Here is a 17,651-nt window from a genome sequence, read left to right as displayed (position 1 = left end):
CCCGAACTTACAGTTTCTTAGGAAGAATTTTTGGTGGTGCATATTTTGGCTGGACTGCAATGCTTTCATTTTCTCTGCTGCAAAGTGATACATGCAGCCTTTAGCAGGAGCACATGAGGCAATTAAAAATCCAACTGAATGTTCAGTGAAAATTGGAAAATTTAAATCCTCTTCTTTTGTGCAAAAATCTGAGTATATAGAAACACAAAATAATGGTTTGTTCTACTCAGATGATGAAAAATCAAATATTTTCTAAGAGAGGTTAACGTTTAGAAGGTGACTTGTTCTAAGAACTTATAAAAACAAGGACATTTTGAGTGATATACTTATGTATGTTTAGGCATTTAGATTTTATGCTATTACCCACTGTGATCTGTGTTGTACAGTACCATATATAAAACTGAATCTCAGTTGCTGGGCTTTCAGTGCTGCTTATTGAACATCACTTTGAAATTCTAGAAGTCTTCAGTAATGCATATGCAGTAACTTGCAGCTGTACATAAAATTGAAGTTGACATCTCATTTATTTAGGTTGACTTAAGAGTCTGTTCAAGAGGTCTTTGGGGCTGAATAATTTATCTTCTTTTTTTTCTCTCTTTTTTTTTTTTTTTTCCCCCTGTAATCCCAGGTTAGTTTATTGGCCGTGAGGAACCACAGACACTTTGTGCCCTGATGGGGGACTCAGGATCCAGACGATCGACTCTCGTATCTCGGTTGCCAATATTCAGGAGAAGTGTTAGCCGGAGACACGACTCCCTTCCTTCCTCGCCTTCTTCTGCTAATGCCATTGGTGTCCACACCTCCTCCCCATCCAGCACAAACTCCAGCTCAGGGAGCACAGGAAAGCGCCGGAGTATTTTCCGTACTCCCTCCATTAGCTTCCATAACAAGAAAGGGAGTGAGCAGAAGCATGACTCAGCTAATCAAAATGTTAACATCTCAAATGGTGCCCAGTCCTCTCTCAGCACTTTTCAAAAACTCAGCTTAGAGGAGCACATAAAAAGCAGAGGAAGACATTCAGTTGGCTTTGGCAGCTCACGTAGCAAGAAGATAACAAGGTCTTTGACAGATGATTTTGAAAAGGGAAAGGAGCCCTCAGCTAATAAAAATGTCTTCATAAATTGCATAAGCTCTGGGAAGAATGAGGGCGATGATTCCGGCTTTGCAGAGGAGCAGAGCCGATATTCTGTCAAACAGTCCACGCGAAAACTTCTCACTAAATCTTTTTCATCACACTACAAATTTTCCAAACCAGTTCCAGAGAGTCAGTCAGTTTCCTCTGTGCAGCAGTCCAGGTGCATGCTGGAAGTTAAATCCTTTGTGGAAAGTGAACCTGTGATTGCCAAGTCCTCTCCTCCATGCTCAGCCGAGACAACAGAGTGCATGGGAAGCTCCTTGCAGTCCCCGCTGCTCTCAGCTGACCTCACAGCTGCCCAGACCCCCTCTGACTTTGTCGCCCTGACAGAGGATTCTGTTTCAGAGGTTGATGCTCTGCCCAGCAGTGGGCCTGGTGCACTGCTCGCGGAGGATTTTGGCCACGATGTCTCTACCTCGCACATCTTCTTTAATCCTGATGCTGCTCCTGTGAGGGAAACGGATCTTGCGGAAAGTACTGTCCCTTCTGCTGGTGTATCTCCTGCGAGTCACGCGAGCTCATGTAGTGTTGGATCTAATACCTTATTTAAAACCTCAGCTGCTAATCAAGCGAAAGTACTGCTGCAAGCCAATGGACTGCATATTAATGATGCCAGGCACATAGAAAAAATTAACGGGGACAACGCACATTTAGAAACCTTGGCGTTACAACGTAGTGAAGAACCAGTGATACTCTCTCCAAAGGCACGGGGGTTGAGTGGGGACAGAGATGAGAGAACTCCGTCCAAGCACATGAGAGACACAATTCCTGTAACAGTGTCTAAGAGTGTTCCATGCTCTGAACCTCAGTCCTTTAAAACACAGCAGGGTTATGAAACGAACAATCCTAAAGGTATGTCTTGCGGTCTTCTTATTTTTGAGTTTGGTGGGGTTTTTTTTGGTCTCAGTTTTTCTGTTAGGATTGTTTGGTCATAAAGTGTTTTTGTACAGTTGCAAGTGCTAGCTAGGAATTAAAAAGTTATGAATTGTGTCTGCCTCCCAAAATTGTAGGAATTAAACAAAAAGTCTATGATTTTTTGAATTGGTGTTTTGCAGTTTGTGAACACCCGTCACTGCTGTTTGTGGCTATGCTTTCCTGTAGTAGAAAATGAATTAAGAGAGTATTGATTCTTGGCTCTTATTGAAGGCTGAAGCTGGGATTTTTTTTGAGGCATGCCTATTTTGGTTTTTCATACAAATTCTGAAATTTGGGAAATTCTGCTTCCATCTGAAATAAGTGTCCAAAGTCTCACTGTGTAATCTATGAAACTGAGGGAGTTAATTACCATCTAAATTTCACACTGTGTCTTCAGTTTATGAAAAGGAATTTGGAAATACTAACAAGATTAAGTGGAAAGGCTGTGCCTAGAAATCCAAGTCTATAGAGGTGCTGATAAGTGAGGCATAAGGCCCCTGAGTGAAGGACACCTGCAGAATACATTTATCTCTGACAGTTTGTTTTCTCAAACCAATTTAATGACTGGTGCTTTCTTGAATAATCCTGAGGCTGTATCTGGTGGGACAAAATTTGTAAGAGATAACAAGACGACGTTTATAGTATTTGTATTAGAAGACGAAAGACTGTAAGTAAATTCATATGAATTCACATGTGTCTTTTTGCTTGGATGTTTATCTAGGCATATAGAGTATAAGCAATCAAAAACAATTTTGCTTTTTGAATTATTAGTCACTGCAAGGCTTGGTTGGATATCTTGTACAGAAATGGCAATATAAAGTCAAATTAATCCACTAAATTAGCTATCACCAGAAGGCAGCTCTTTCTTTCAGAACCTTAGGCACTTTGCAGAAAAAATATTTCCATTTATGTTTATTACCAGTGCTGAGCGTTCTGTTTGTCTACCTTGCAACCTTGTCTCATCTGTGAATGAGCTCCTATTTTTAGTTCTGCCTTACTAGAGTATACTGCAGAACAGCAAGTGAGCAGCTTGTAGGGATGTTTAGAAATACCCAGTGCATTTCAGACTCATGTGCTGGCAATTGTTATTTAATCTGTATTTCTGGAAGGCAGCTAACTGGAGTTGAAATTGTGATAGAGGGATTTTTGTAAATTGGATTCGTGTTCACGGAAACACTAGAGCTAATACTGCACTATATAAAAGTTAATGATTAATTGTTATGGTTTTATAGTGCTGTTCAAAACACAATATTTTGTGTGTGGTGAAGAATGTGTTTCAAATTAGAAACTGGCCAAGAATACAAAAGGACCATTGGAAAAAAAGATATATAATTCAGCCATATGAAATGAAGCAAATACAGGAAAAGCTAACATGGCATTCAGTAAGATAAGTAGTTATATCTCTTGCAACAGACTGGTTTGAACATTTGGGTTTTTTTTAAAACAGCATTTAAACCCAGATGTGAATACAAAATACTTCTCTTCATTTTCTTTGTTAATAGATATTTTCTTTTCTATATCTGGTCTCATAGCTGATATCATTTTAGATAGCATTGCGAACATGACATTAATGTATGAGCAGGTTTTTTGTTCCATATATTTCTTAGTATATCTTTGTATATACTTATGTGATACAGATTTTTTTTTGAGAACTCTTGGAGAAAATGTCTCTTCTCTTGCAAAATGCAAGGGTAGATAAGATTTTCTGTGTGACATCTATTATACTATTGTGCTTTTTATCTTTCCCCATCTCTAAATTTTCTCTTAACCCTTCAAAAGGTATTTTTTCTCCTATTTTCTTATTTTGTTATTGTTTAACTGGAGTTGGGAATTGGGATTCAGCCCACTGACTGCAGGCTCAGTTGGAGGGTGCAGGGGCAGAGTTGAGCTGGGAAGGCTGAACAGAAATGGAAACCAATATGCATCCCTGTCCCATGCTGGGATAACAAATTTGTGACCTGGCCCTACAAAACGTGGACTTGCCTTGGGACAGAGGGTAAAGCAGGTTGAGTTTTGGCACCAGTGAACCAGTGATAGTTTCTCTGATGGATTTTACTGGACAGGAGTCTGGAAGTATCCTATAACAAGGGGATAAAGAAAAGGATGGAGCAGAGATCCTTCTGGATTCTATGAGGAGCCATGGACTGGGCTGTAGTGTGCTGAGTGTTCAATTCATTGAGGGCTGAACAGTGAACTGGTGGCCCAAGTGACACTTTTATCTAGGTAAGCGCAGTCTGCTTTCTACAGAACAGCTCTTAGGGGATTCCCTTTCAATGTAAGCATTTCAAGTAAAGCAGTGTTCTGATTATGAAAATATTTGTAGAGAGTAAGTCCCTGTATTGATTGCTGATTGCTTCTCTATTTGTAGTTGATCTTGCCAATAGCTTCAGCCCGTGCCGAGAAGGCAGATTTGTTGAGAAACGGTTGAGATCTTCTTCAGAAGGTACTGCTGGAGGCAGTCGGCTGATCATAAAACCAAAGGATGGAAATGCAGAGGAGGTGAACAGCCTACGGAAGCAGAGGGCAAGCTCGTCCTCTTCAAAAATGAACAGCATGGTGAGTTTTATTCCAATATACGTATGTTCATGTTTTCCTGTGAGTGGTGTAACTAACGACAGTGAGAAGCAGTGACTTTGGAAGTAACTAACAGTAATAAAGAAAGGGAGAGCTGTCTCAGGCTTCCAAAATGTGATCTAGGCTCAGCTACAGCTGTTAAAAAATATTTTTTTGCAGGGTATGGCATTGTGAAAAGGCTTGCATACTTTCTGTGAAGAGTTTCTTCTTGTCACGCGTTGCTGATTTGCCTGGGAGAAAAACTGGGAGAGGGAACTGCAGCAAAATTCAGTACAGCTATTTCTGAGGTTAAATGTAGTGGGCTACTCTGTGGCAACATTTCATTGTTATTGTGGCAGTTACTTCATGTACTCGTCTGTTATAAGTGAGATCAGATACAGATCAGAAATTGGAGAGAGGAAGTTGTCTTTGAGGAGGCTCATTTGAGAGGTCTGAGTGTTCCCTTTTGAAACTGCTGAGAAGTTTGAGTGCTTTCAGTGAGCACAAGGTAAAGAGGAGAAAGGATTCTTGGGGAGTCCAGAGGACTGGAAAAGCTAAGACAGATCAGATAACTGCAGGAGAGTACTTCTGAAACGTCTTTTTGAAACAGTAGTAGAAGGAACAGGCTGACAAGTGCTTTCCTATAGTGAATGAGAATAAATATTTTAAAGTGAGTGTAATTTATATTTACGCATATGCTCTCCAGTGAAAGAAATAACAATGATGGTGAGATTGAGCACTGCATCAATGGAATTCCTTCTTTAGCTTATGAGAATCACTGAAACAAGCTTTATTGTCATTATCAGTTTGGAATATTTTATTAACCATGTTGACTGAAAAAAAGGACAATTCAGTTTGTACTTGTATCCAAACACAACTTTTCATGGAAAGCAAAAAAGTGCAAGTTTCTTACCTCTACCTGTATTTGCTAAACAGATATATAAAAAGGCTTTTCCTCCTCAGGTTTATGTAATAGCTCTTATGTTACAGTGATGCGGACCAAACACATCTCTGAGACACTCAGATTTGACCACAACTGCTTTTTTGTAAGAGAGAATTTTTACAGTTTTATGGAGATGTGAAATGGCTTGGTGCAAACTGATGTTAGATTTCCAGTTGTGTGCTCCTTTGATGTATTTTTGCAGGCCAGTACCACAAGTCAAAAACTCACGTGCACGTGCTTCAGGCAACTTTTATGCTTCTTTGGCTAACACTAAACATAACATCTCTTCCACCTGAGAAGCCAAGGAAGACTAGAATTGTCTTCTTCTGTTCCTGATTGATCATTTAATAAAACCAGGTCCTGAGAGGGAATCTGATTTAGTGTGAAATCCCCTTACAGAAACTGTGGCAGGAAATTGCGGTTTGGGGGTTCCTCAAGAGAGTGTAAAACCCATCTGTTGTCTTGATAAATCTCATCCATGTGTCTGAACGTATCATCTAAATGTTCCTTTGTGGCTGGACTTGAAAAATGTTGCTGAGGATGGCAAGAGAAAATTATATTGGTACCCAAGCACATTTTGTGAATATATGGCTGATGCACAACAGCCTTCACAATGTACCAGTGTCCTGCAGCAATGATGGCTAAAAATGCTTAACTAAAAGGGAGTTACTTGATGTCTTTTACAGGAAATCTTGCCTGTACAAGGGTAACCTGGCCAGATTGGATTACCAGCAGGATTATTCTCTTCTTATCAGGATTGGGTTGTGCAGATTTATCAGATTAATCTTATCCTACCTGAAAGGGCAGGAGGCCAATTAATTTTAGGAAGGAGGAGATTTTGCACACCTTCCTTTCTTGTTTCTAGATTGTTGTCAACTTGTCAAATGAAGTAGTACAGCAATTCAAAATTTATTTCAACAAAAATTTATTTTTACAAAACAATTGATTGCTATTTTTTTTTTTTTATATCCACTGGGTTATTGCACCCAGAAATACAGCACAGAAATAGAGAAGAAATCTTTGTGCTAATACAGCACTGAGCTTTTGCGTATTTATCTCTTTTTGCAGGAAGTTTGCATCCAAATATCAGTGAATAACATTTTATTTTTCAAAGCCAGGAAGAACATGATAACATTCAGAGATGCTGTTACATACAGAGCATTACGCAGATGATACTGGTTAACCTTGGCTCAGGCCTGTAAACCTTAGTTGGATTTTTAGACCTAAGCTGTCAGGCAGATCTCTGTGTTTATTTAAATACTGGGCTAGATGGATGCTGTAGCGCTTTATTCTATTTAGTCCTGTATTAATGGTGGAACTGGAATGGTGACAACTCAGTAACAACCAGAAGTAAGCAAAGTGTGGATGGGGTTAGGTGGTAATCTGAGTCCCTTCTTTGTTTTGTGTATGAAATCTAGGGGCTTTTTCCCCCTGCAATTCCATTAGCAAGATTATCCACAAATTCACAGGTTTTTGCTCAAACTTATTTGTATTACAGTCACAAACCAAGGACTTTTAAAACAAGATTATAGAACATACTCATGTGTGAAGGGTAAAATTATTCTGCTTTCCCCCCAAAAGATACGGATATCATCTTTCTGTCTTAAGAAAATAAAAAAGTGAAGTTTAGGAAGTAAATCAAACACCACCAAACTTGAAACCACCATCCTGCACACCCCTCCCTCCCCGCAAACAACCAGTAGGCAAAAGAATAAACAGAGTTCCCTGAAAGAAAAGAATGAAAAAATTTAAGAAATTGAATTTTCATAATAATGCGTATTTAAAAATGCCTCTTCAAAATGCCTGTCATAAGCAATTCATGTTTAATGCTGGAGTAGCATGTACAGTATTCTTGCCTAGCTGTCAGTTCTTGTTTCAAAGGTGATAGGTAAAAGCTTGGATAGACTGATTGGCTAAATACTGGGAATATATATCAAACCTTGTGAGATGCCAAAAGTAATTTATAATCTGGCCAAGAGCAATGCTGCTCATAAATGAGATTTAGGGAAAGAAAAAAAATCTTCCAAAATAACGCTGTGAACGCGCCAATTTCGTAGTAATGTAGATAATGATCTGAAAGAGACGCTTGAGACGAACTGCTCGGATTGCTAAATGTGTGTTTGCAAAGCCGCTGTTCTTGCAGGGACCAGTTTCTACCACAAGAGGGAACTATTTCCCTAAAAATGGTTTTGGACTCGCGTGTCTCAGTTACCCAGAGGGTGACAGTGGCAATTCAGGACTCCTGTTGGAACAGTTCAGTGTTATTAGCCTGTGCTGTATAATAGACCCTTTTCAAATGAAAATTGTTAATATTGATGCAATTTAAAGAGAGGGATGTTCCTGTAGAAACCCTGGTCATTCAAACGTTCCAACTATGAACTCGACAGTTACAGCTTTAAATTATTCAGACATAATATATAGACTGGTTAACTATGACTCAGAATTTGGTAGAGGCTATGTCTCTGTTTCTACCTCAGTGGTTCTTCTTTTGCAGTGGGTAAGAGAGGCAAAAGCAGCGTGGTAAAAGACCTGAATGGTCTGAAATAGGGAGCCCCACAAGACCAATGAAAAGAATGGATAATTGAAATACAGGAAAGAATGAGAATAACCACATGGAAAAAAAATTAGACCACCAACACACTGTAATTGAGTTCTTTAGGAGGATCAAGGTGCAGAAGAGCAGAAAAAAGGACTTGATGTGCTACAGTACTTAAAATTAACAGAAATTGAGATGTGTGTGAGCAACAAAATTATCCATCACCTGTAATAGTAGTGGCTAATATGGAAAGATGACTATCCTGAATATCACATTTATCAGTGCAAAGAAGAAATGTTAAAAAAAATTACCTTTTTTTAGAAGTTGCTGATAGAGATTTTGAAATGCTAACAAATTGCAGTTATTAAAAGCAGATAGTTATGAAGGATGATATGGAAGTAACTGTGTGTTACTGCAAGTTAAAAAAAGTTCAGAGGATGTTTGGAGCCCTTAGACCACACTGCCTGACTTCAAGAAACAAGCTGCACTGTGCTGCATGCATATATGTGTTTTAACTCTGCCTAGAAACATGACTGTATACAAGCAGTAGAATGAGACTGCCCACTTATATTTACCTCTCACAAACCTACTTCTCTGCTATTATTTACAAGGAAAATACTTATTTGTTGTAGTGACTACTCCTTTTACAACACCTGTCTATCAGCGTACGTGCTAAATAACTGAAAGAAACTTTATCTTTCAACTTTTTCTTGTCTCAGTGGGTGAGGGTTCTGTTCTGCAGGACTGCGTTTCTCTGGGCACTCTTTTCAGCACAGTCTTTTCTTCAGTTTCTCATACTTGAATCTTCTCTAAATGTTGCCTGGTTTTTGTTTCTTGAATTCAGCTACAACTTTTCACCCTTGCAGGTAAGATTTTTATGCTTGCCCTCAGCGCTGCATCATCCACTTCTTTTGCTGAGAGCAAGGCAGCCTTACCTACTTGTGTCAGCACAATTAGAACTGCACAACTCGCTTTTCCGAATTGTTGCTTTGGCTGTGCAATTTCTTTCTTTGCATCTTTCCTGTGGTTCCTATTTATTAGATAAAACTGCTTGGTGCCAAGGACTTTCCAGGCCTAAGGACATCCCAGCTTTTTTTCCCTCAGCTTTAGCAGTGGAGTCTTCAGTGTCCTGTTGTCAAGATGTCAGATGATTGCATTCACATTTTCTCCCACACTGCTTATCATGAACTAGAGTAACTGCAGTTGCCACAAAACTTACTTTATTTCCTTTCTCAATTTTCATTTTACTTTTTTTGCCTTTTCTAAAGATAATTTTTCAAGATGCCTGCTGGTACTGTATCACTGAGTTTTTTACTGAGTTTTTCTGCTTACCCATCCAATGCTGACGCTAAGCCAAAATCCCCTTTTCCTCCTACATGTACTGTGCTTATTATGTGGGGATGCTCTGAGTACCAAACATCTCAGTAAATATGCTTATAATACAGATTAAGAACAGTGTATGGGAAAAGCAGCGTAGGGTAATATTTCATGGGCAGGAATTCAGTTTGATAATGGAAGGGGTTGAATATGTCAGTTAAGCATTAAATTTGAAAAATTAATAATTGACTAATTTATTATAGAGAGGGCCATCTGAAACTTCAGGAGGATAGAACAAAGGTAAATGATTGACACAGAAACAGGGAGATACTTGCAAAGGAGATATTACCTGCAAGTGTTTGAGACTCCTAGTGTATATCTGGAGGGAGCAGAAAGTTAAAACATAGGTCACTAATGAAAATGTGTTCTGTCCAGTACCTCTGTGATAATTACCTAATTAGCAGTTGGTGTCTAAATTGTAGTTGGCGTCCTGGATATCCTATGTGTGTAACTGTACCTTGGTTTTCTTGCCTAAGTGATTTGGGGCGACTTAGCAATTAATGGTCAGGTTTCTAGTGTACTTTAGAAATAGTACTTACAATGATGGAGCAATTATCCAAGCCACTGTATTAAAGTATATCCTTGTACCTTATGAAGCTGTATCCAAATCTACAATGAATTTCAATCATGAAAGTGTGTTCATTGCTTCTCATAGATGACTTCATTATTAATGTTATCTAAGTAGTCTTATTATGAAGCACCAGTTTTAAATATAGTTGCTACGTCATGACAGAAATAACAGGATTCTGTGCCCCCACGGACTTCAGTGAATGTACACGAATAAGGGCTAAAATGTTTTTTTTTGTGCTCCTCCTCTCTGTGCTGAATAGAGCGATATTTTGCTGGTGTCTGATGAAGCACTAAGAGTGTGAGTCAGATTAGGTTGGCTGCTAGTCTAGAGAGGATTGTAGTGATTTTCGTATTCATTTCAGGTACTTTAACATTTTCTTCTGCACTTTTCTCCTTGAGTGTGGACTTGACCTTCTGCTTCATACCTCTGACAGTCTGCGCTGAGAATTGGAAGCTGAGATTTTTATGCAATTTGCGGCTAATACATGAGGTGGAAGATGCTATTGAAAATACTTGAGTTGAATGAGTTGCAGTGGGTGACCGACCAGTAGATTTGAAAATGGAATTGAAGGTGACTGTTTTTGTGGCCTGTAAATGTGACCTGTAGAGGCTTGAGAAAACCTCATGGGTTACACTCGCCACCTAGAGACATTAATGGTTAATGTCTTAACAGCCTGCTCTAGAAAGGCAGTGAGTGAAAGGTTATAAGGAGAATTTGAGTGCTCAGGGCTTCAGCTCAGGTTGAAAAAAACCTCAGACAAAAAAGCCTTTTTCAGATGTACTGAAAATTACAAATATATGAACTAGGTAAGCAAAATGCTTGCACTCCTTTAATGTCTTTTGCACAAGAAAGAGCCTTCCTTAGAACAAACAAGGGTATGTTTTTTCTGAATAACTGCAACCTGTTGTTAACTTGCTCTGTGTGTATTATCTTTGGTATTTGTGGTGTTCATAAAAGCTTCTTCATAGTTGAAATAGATGTGGTTTTTTTTTCTGTCGCTGAATTATGGGATTTTTGCTTAATTCAAATTCTCCTCTGCTATGCTGGGCTTCTTGAGGGAGAATATTTAGGAACATCAATTCTTACTGAACTGTTCAAGCAAACCCTGTAAGGCAGTGCTTCACCCTTCATGTGAAGTGGACTTGACAGCATTCATTTATAACTAGCTTTGTACTAATGTAACAAAATTTCCCCTATTGCAATGAATTTGGTTGTTTGCTCCTTTGTGGAAAGAAACTGTGAAAGCCACTTAAAGCAAGAACGGTCAGGACTACTTTGATAGCATAAGGCTGAACAGTGCTATCTAAATAGGAATAAACTGCTGACTGCAGGTAAGTAGTAATTTGAGCCTTACATTCTTAATTTAGCGTGGAGGAAGTGCCTTTCACATACTAATAGCATAAAAAAAGTGGAAATGGCAAATAGAGATTTCGGCATTTAGTCTGTGATTTTTAGGTCAACTAGAAGATTTTTGGGTAACTACCCCATGAGAAATTAATGTCTATAGTGTACTATACATTTCTTAACAAATTAAGGGCTTGTGAAAATCAGAGTGCAGTTTTAGACACTTTGAATTAATTCTTAAGATAAGTAACTAACAGAAATTAATTTAGATGTGACTTAATGGTTGTGTTATGTTTTATGTTCTTGTTTAAGGACATAATAATTACAACCCAGAAAAGGGTAAACTGTTAATCTAACATTGGTGTTATAATTTCGATTAAATGGAGTTACATTAATACAGGTAGAAGTTAGAGTGGGTTACTGGCAATTTTAAATCCCAGAGTAAACATGGTAATAGATGGATGTGTTTGTTATGCAGTAAAAATAGAACAGAATTACTCAGAATCGCAGAATATGCCGAGCTGGAAGGGACCCACAAGGATCATTGAGTCCAACCCTTAGTCCTGCAAAGGACCATCCCCAAGAGTCCCACCATGTGACTGAGAGTATCATCCAAACAGTCCTTGAACTCTGTCAGTTGTGGTGCTATGACCACTTCCCTGGGGAGCCTGTTCCAGTGCCCAGCCACCCTCTGGGTGAAGAACCTTTTTCTAATATCCAACCTAAACCTCCCCTAACACAACTTGGGGCCATTCCCTGTCACTGGTCACCAGAGAGAAGAAATCAGTGCCTGCTCCTCCTCTTCCCCTCAAGAGGAAATTGTAACTGCAGTGAGGTCTCCCCTCAGTCTCCTCTTCTCTAGGCTGAACAGACCAAGTGCCTTCAGCCACTCCTCATATGGCTTCCCCTCAAGGCCCTTCACCATCTTTGTTGCCCTCCTTTAGACACTCTCTGACAGCTTGATGTCCTGCTTATATTGCGATGGCCAAAACTGCACACAGTATTCAAGGTGAGGCCACAGCATTAACTGCTGTGTGCAGCTTGTCACCACTCAGCCTCTGACTTGCTTTGTCTGGCAAGATGGGGACGAGAGGTGGAATAATGAAAGTGGGAAAACTTGTAAGGTGAGATAAGGACAATTTAACAGGCAAAGCAAAAGGTGTACACACAAGCAATGCACAATAAGGAATTAATTCAGTAGTGGACATGGGTGTTCCCATGGCTATTTAGCCATCCATAAGAAAGCAGGGCTCCGTCATGCCTAATGCGTACTTGGAATGGTAGGTGCCATAACTGCAAACATTCCCCCTTTCTTCTTCTTTCCCCACTTCAGTTGCTGGGTACAACATTGTATGGTCCAAAATATCCCTATGGTCAGGTGGGGTCAGCTATTCCAGCTGTGTCTCCCTCCAAATTCTTGCATGCCCCCAACCTCTTGACTGGTGGGGCAGTGTGAGGAGCAGAAAAATCCTTGACAGCATTCAAACACCACTTAGCAATAGCTAAAATATACCTTCCTGTGTTGTTATCACTGTTTTGGTCACAAATCCAAAACACGGCACCGTACAAGCTAGCTGGTATGAAGAAACTTAATTCTGTCCCATCCAAAACCAGTACAAGTTGGGTATTTGATACGTTCTTCTGAAATTCTAATATAGGAGTACTTGCTCTAAGTATTATTGCCTGAACAAGTTTACAGGCTGCTGAACATTTAAAGCTACAGATAGATGTCTCCTGTAATGCATTGTGTTTATTTTTCAGTTTGAATATTTTTAGGAAAAATTTAGCTGTTTCTTGAGACTCAAAAATGTAAATGTAAAGCACATCCAAGTAATAGTTTTTTTCTAACAAAACGCACTTTTGTGCTAGCCTTATTACATTCCCCAAACAGTTTTGCCAGTTAACGTAGGAGAAAACTTGTTCCGAAGCTACTCATCACTAGGAGTTGATATTTTTATGGATTTCTTTTCCCACATGAAGGGAAAGATTTCTTTCTGTACAGAAGTATCTGTTAGTGTGTTAAAAGACACACTAGTGATTAATATTGTTTAAAGAGCTATATTTGTCAAGCAAAGGCAGTTTGGTTGTTTTTATATTCTATTTTGACTTTTACATTTCTTTCCTGTTCATAATCATATTTTCTACAAGTGCAGCATGTTCTGACTCCCGATGAGTACTGTAGCAAAATTTTTATGTAGTGGTCTTGAAGAAAAACATTCAGTCTGGTTTTGTGTGTGGGCTACTAAAATCTGTATGTCACTGCCTGTAGTACTGCCTCCAAAGAAACAACTCGTTTGTGGTGAAGACCTTTACCTTTTGTTCAGTGCCTGTCATGCTGCGGACCTGTGAGAGGAGTCAGTAATTTATCAAGCATTAAACAGTCCTATGACAAATCTAATGAATACTCCCTACCCACTCTCACAATACATTAATCAGTAGTAGGAGAGAAACAGAATCTCTGATTCTGGAAGGTGCCTCTGGGGTTTATGTGGTCCAACAGCTCTGCTCAATCCAGGGTCAGCTAGGATTTACCCAGGGATGCATGTACTTGGGTTCATAGTGTCTCTGAGGGTAGAGAACTCCAGAACCTCTCTTGGCAGGCTGTCCAGGTGCTTACCTAGCCTCATGGTTTGAAATAAACCAAAGCTGTTTCCTGGGTTTCTTGTATTTCATTTTGTACCTTCTTCTCTCTTCGCTGGGCACCACTAAGAGGAGTCCGGCTCTGTCTTTGTTACACCCCATGACCGCCCTTGTATGTCAGATGCTCAAAGTCCTTTGATAGTGGGAAGAGATGAGAGTCCAGTATTGAAATGGGAAGATAGGGAATTGCAGGGAATGCTGAACAGAGCTCCACTGGGCTCCCAACTAATTTGTTGTGCTTGTGTGCTCTGCCCAGTCATGCTCTGCCTGCCGGCTTGCTGTGCTGGGTAGAAATTTTAAACTCACAGGAAGTGGGTTCATCCCCCTGTTTACACTCAGCTGCTTCTGTTTCCTTATCCTACTGCATGGAGCCGGTGTGCCAGAGAAACGAGGTGGTTGACAGGGAGTTCCTGTGGTATGCTGTGATGGCGGGTAGGAAATAGAAGCATGAGAGGGTGGGGAGGCAACCAGACCCCTAACAAGTATTTCTGAAAAAACTGGAAGAGGTAGTACAACTTGATGTACTCTTGTGTACTTGCATACTGGGATCTCTTCTCCATAGAAGGCACACAGGTCAGGGCAACCTGAAAGTTGTCATTGGTGGAGAGAGGTTATAGGGTTAAGTGACCTAGTGTGGCTGATCTGATGTCTGTATTTTGATTCCTACACTGGACTTTTAAATAAAAGAGGGGCCTTTGTGCGATGAATAATACTTTAGTGGAAAAATCTTTCTTTCCAGTACTGGTAAAAAAAAGTACTTGTTAAGAAATGAAAGGTAAATTATTTTAATTGAATTTCTGCTATGCACTAGAAGGTTACTGTCATGTCTCTTATCTTTGGAGATGCCCTTAGCATGGGCAGTATTTTTCAGCTGTGGTATATCTTCTTGGGTTAGCATATGCAAATAATGCATACAGTAGGAAAACAGAAATCTTCAGATGATTTTTCCAAGGGAGACACTTAATGGAGAGCTAAGTCACTGAACTTGAAATTTATGACTAATAATTACAAATCAAACAGTCTTGGGTTTATCATTCTGTAGGTCAGATGATTCATAGGTAGTTTTTACTCACTTGTTATGAAAATAAAAATTGAAAATTGCCCTGGCTTTGTTCTTGGAGTGACTAATTTAGTCCCTGTCCTTTCTTGTGCACATCATTTCCTGCTGTGTAGGTCCCTCAAACAGTGTGGCCAAGAGCAGTCTTGTAGAGAGTGTTCTGGAATGCTTTCCCATAAACTGCCTATTTGTATTCTTTTGCTTATGTGAGGATAAACTCAGAATAAATACAATATTTTTTCCCCCAGGCCATAGCAGCTCAGGGTCGGGTGCTTCTCCTAGGCCTTTGATCCCTTTGATTGATAAAAAGAAGGTAATGGGGTGAGAAATCGAAATGCTGTTGGGTCACTTGTTAGGTCATTTATATCTGCAGTCCTTCTTGTCTTGCCATTGTGTTGCTGGAGGCAATACTAGATGAACCCTGGGTTAAGAACGTGGCCATGGCTAGAAAATGAGCTGTAGACACAGAAGCTTGCCATTTAGAACAGGAGATTTCTCTGATTTTAAGTCAAGTGCATGGTAGTAAAAGTGGTATGCTCGTGCCTATCTGTTAAAGACTCAGGACCACATTGTGTGGGCTGTAATACTGATTGATATATGGAAATTAGGGATGTTTTTATAGGTTAATTCACCTTTTAATGGAGGAATAGGTGAAAGTATGTAATTCAGGAAAGGAGTGAGATGTTAAAACACATTTTGTTGCCTCTGAGATAATTTTCTGTATTCATAGCATTCGTTCAGTAAAACTAACAAAATTCACTGAAATAACACAGGCCTGGTGAATAACTTAATATTGATCTTGCAAAATTTTCATAACTCACTGAATAGATGTTTTTATGAACAAACTGCACACAACCCCCCAAACAGTGCAAACTTTTCTGAAATTATTGCACTTAAGTTTCAGGAATGTGTATTTCTTATTCAAATTATTGAAAAAGGAAAAAATGTTCTGTGGTTTTGTGCTATGAGCAACTCTATTGACTTCAGAGAATATTAATGCTGGATAATTGTCTGAGATTTATAGATGCATAAACAGTTTGGATAGCTGTTACAATTTGGAGCTGATTTGCAGTCAGACAGACATCGGTACTTGAGAAGTAGTAGTTAGTAATAGCTGGAGCAATTCGTTGCACAACACAAAGGGCAATATTTGATACCAAAGAAAACCTGGGGAGGGGAGTTAAAATGTTTAGTTACAGCCTGCTTCGGGATCTTGAACGTCTGCAACAGGATAGGGAGTTTTAATCAGTTGAAAGGTAATGGAAAGTTGTTCACCAAAGCCTGTTTCTCTTGTTCAGGCAGAGATCTTGGATAAAAAGAAGGGCTTCAGTTTTTCTTACTTAATTGTTTTGTATTCATATATATATGTTTTAAGTTACTCCCACATACCCACCCTGTTGTGGGTGATGCTGTGGAACAGGCAGCACTGTAGCAGAATTCATGTCTCCTAAAAATGACTCCTACAAGATTCTTCACTGAATAACTTTTTGGAGTGTATCAAAGGAAATGAAGTTAATTTTGACTGCTCCAAAAATCAGAAGCCTCATGTCATCTTTTTTTTTTTTGGCGTCTTGTGGTTGATAAAAGTAAAATCCAGCATTTTTTTACTTAGTTACTCTAACCTGACGTGATCAGATTGCATGTGTTTGGAATATATTTTGAAGAAGCTATCCCAAAATAAGCATTGTGAAACTCATGTTCTGTTAAGAAAAATGAGTAAATAGTGGGAGGGAGCACTTGGTTAAATGAAATTGTTTTTACAAATCTGTAGACTTGGCAGACTGTTACCCTGGAAGACTTTTGTCTTTCTAAATTTGCCAACTTTTGAAATGTCTCCCTTTATTGGAGTGGAGAAAATGAGAGTAGGGAAAATGAGAATCTCATCCAGAGAGAAGTGAGGAGGATAAAGGATGGGATTTACTGCAGGTTAGGCTATTCTCATTAGAAAATGGATGGAATTATGTAGTGCTGATGATAAGAGAGGAAGGGTTAAATATAAGAAAACTGCAATTAAGTATGTGATGGAGTTCAGTACAGGTACTGTGGAAAAGGAAGAGATGAAGCACTGGGAAGCAAAGAAGTTCAGAAGTTTGAGACTAAGAGCTCTGAAATTTAAGGAAATAGGAAGTAGGTCAGTAAAATAAGCTGGAAAGATGGGAGAGGCTTTCCATAATTTTATAAATCAGGCAGAAATCGAGGAAGAAACTGGGAACTAAACAGGTCAAGAGTTTACAGGATTGGTTGCCAGGAAAAATGTGTAATCTTTCTGTTGCCTGAAATAGCAAAATTTAGAGGTTATTTTTATTTTCTGTGAATATTCCCTATAGGGGACATGGTTCAGAAGAAAATAAAGCAGCCTGTAAAATATGCATTGTTGGCAAAAACTTACCAGGCATTTCAGGTGAAAGAGATAAGTAATAAAATTTTCCTGCTGTAAGTGTGGCACTGTGCACGATAGTGTAAGTATTTTCATTAGTCACATTTTAGCAGAGCTTTTCCTCCAGATGAGTATAAATGTTGTCATTTTTGTCTTTAGGGATACGTGTGACATGGTGAAAGCAGTTTGATCTTTTTATCAAA

The 17,651-nt window shown here is 39.2% G+C and overlaps 1 protein-coding gene across 1 annotated transcript in view; it reads left to right on the top strand.

The window, feature by feature from the left end:
* The first annotated feature begins 630 nt into the window (after positions 1-630).
* CCSER1 (coiled-coil serine rich protein 1) overlaps positions 631-17,651 on the top strand; it is a 337,000-nt gene continuing 319,979 nt past the window's right edge. Inside the window, exons 1-2 of the mRNA XM_027897604.1 lie at positions 631-1,987; positions 4,419-4,606. Coding sequence (XP_027753405.1) covers positions 673-1,987; positions 4,419-4,606 — 1,503 coding nt within the window. The 5' untranslated portion in view covers positions 631-672. The remainder of the gene's footprint in view (positions 1,988-4,418; positions 4,607-17,651) is intronic.

Source organism: Empidonax traillii, unplaced genomic scaffold (assembly GCF_003031625.1).
Source record: "Empidonax traillii isolate 1590-97213 ecotype Southwest subspecies unplaced genomic scaffold, ASM303162v1 scaffold552:size469881, whole genome shotgun sequence".
In the NCBI taxonomy this organism is placed as follows: Eukaryota; Metazoa; Chordata; class Aves; order Passeriformes; family Tyrannidae; genus Empidonax; species Empidonax traillii.
Note: the sequence above shows the minus strand (reverse complement) of the source record. Positions and strands in the feature narration are given on the sequence as shown.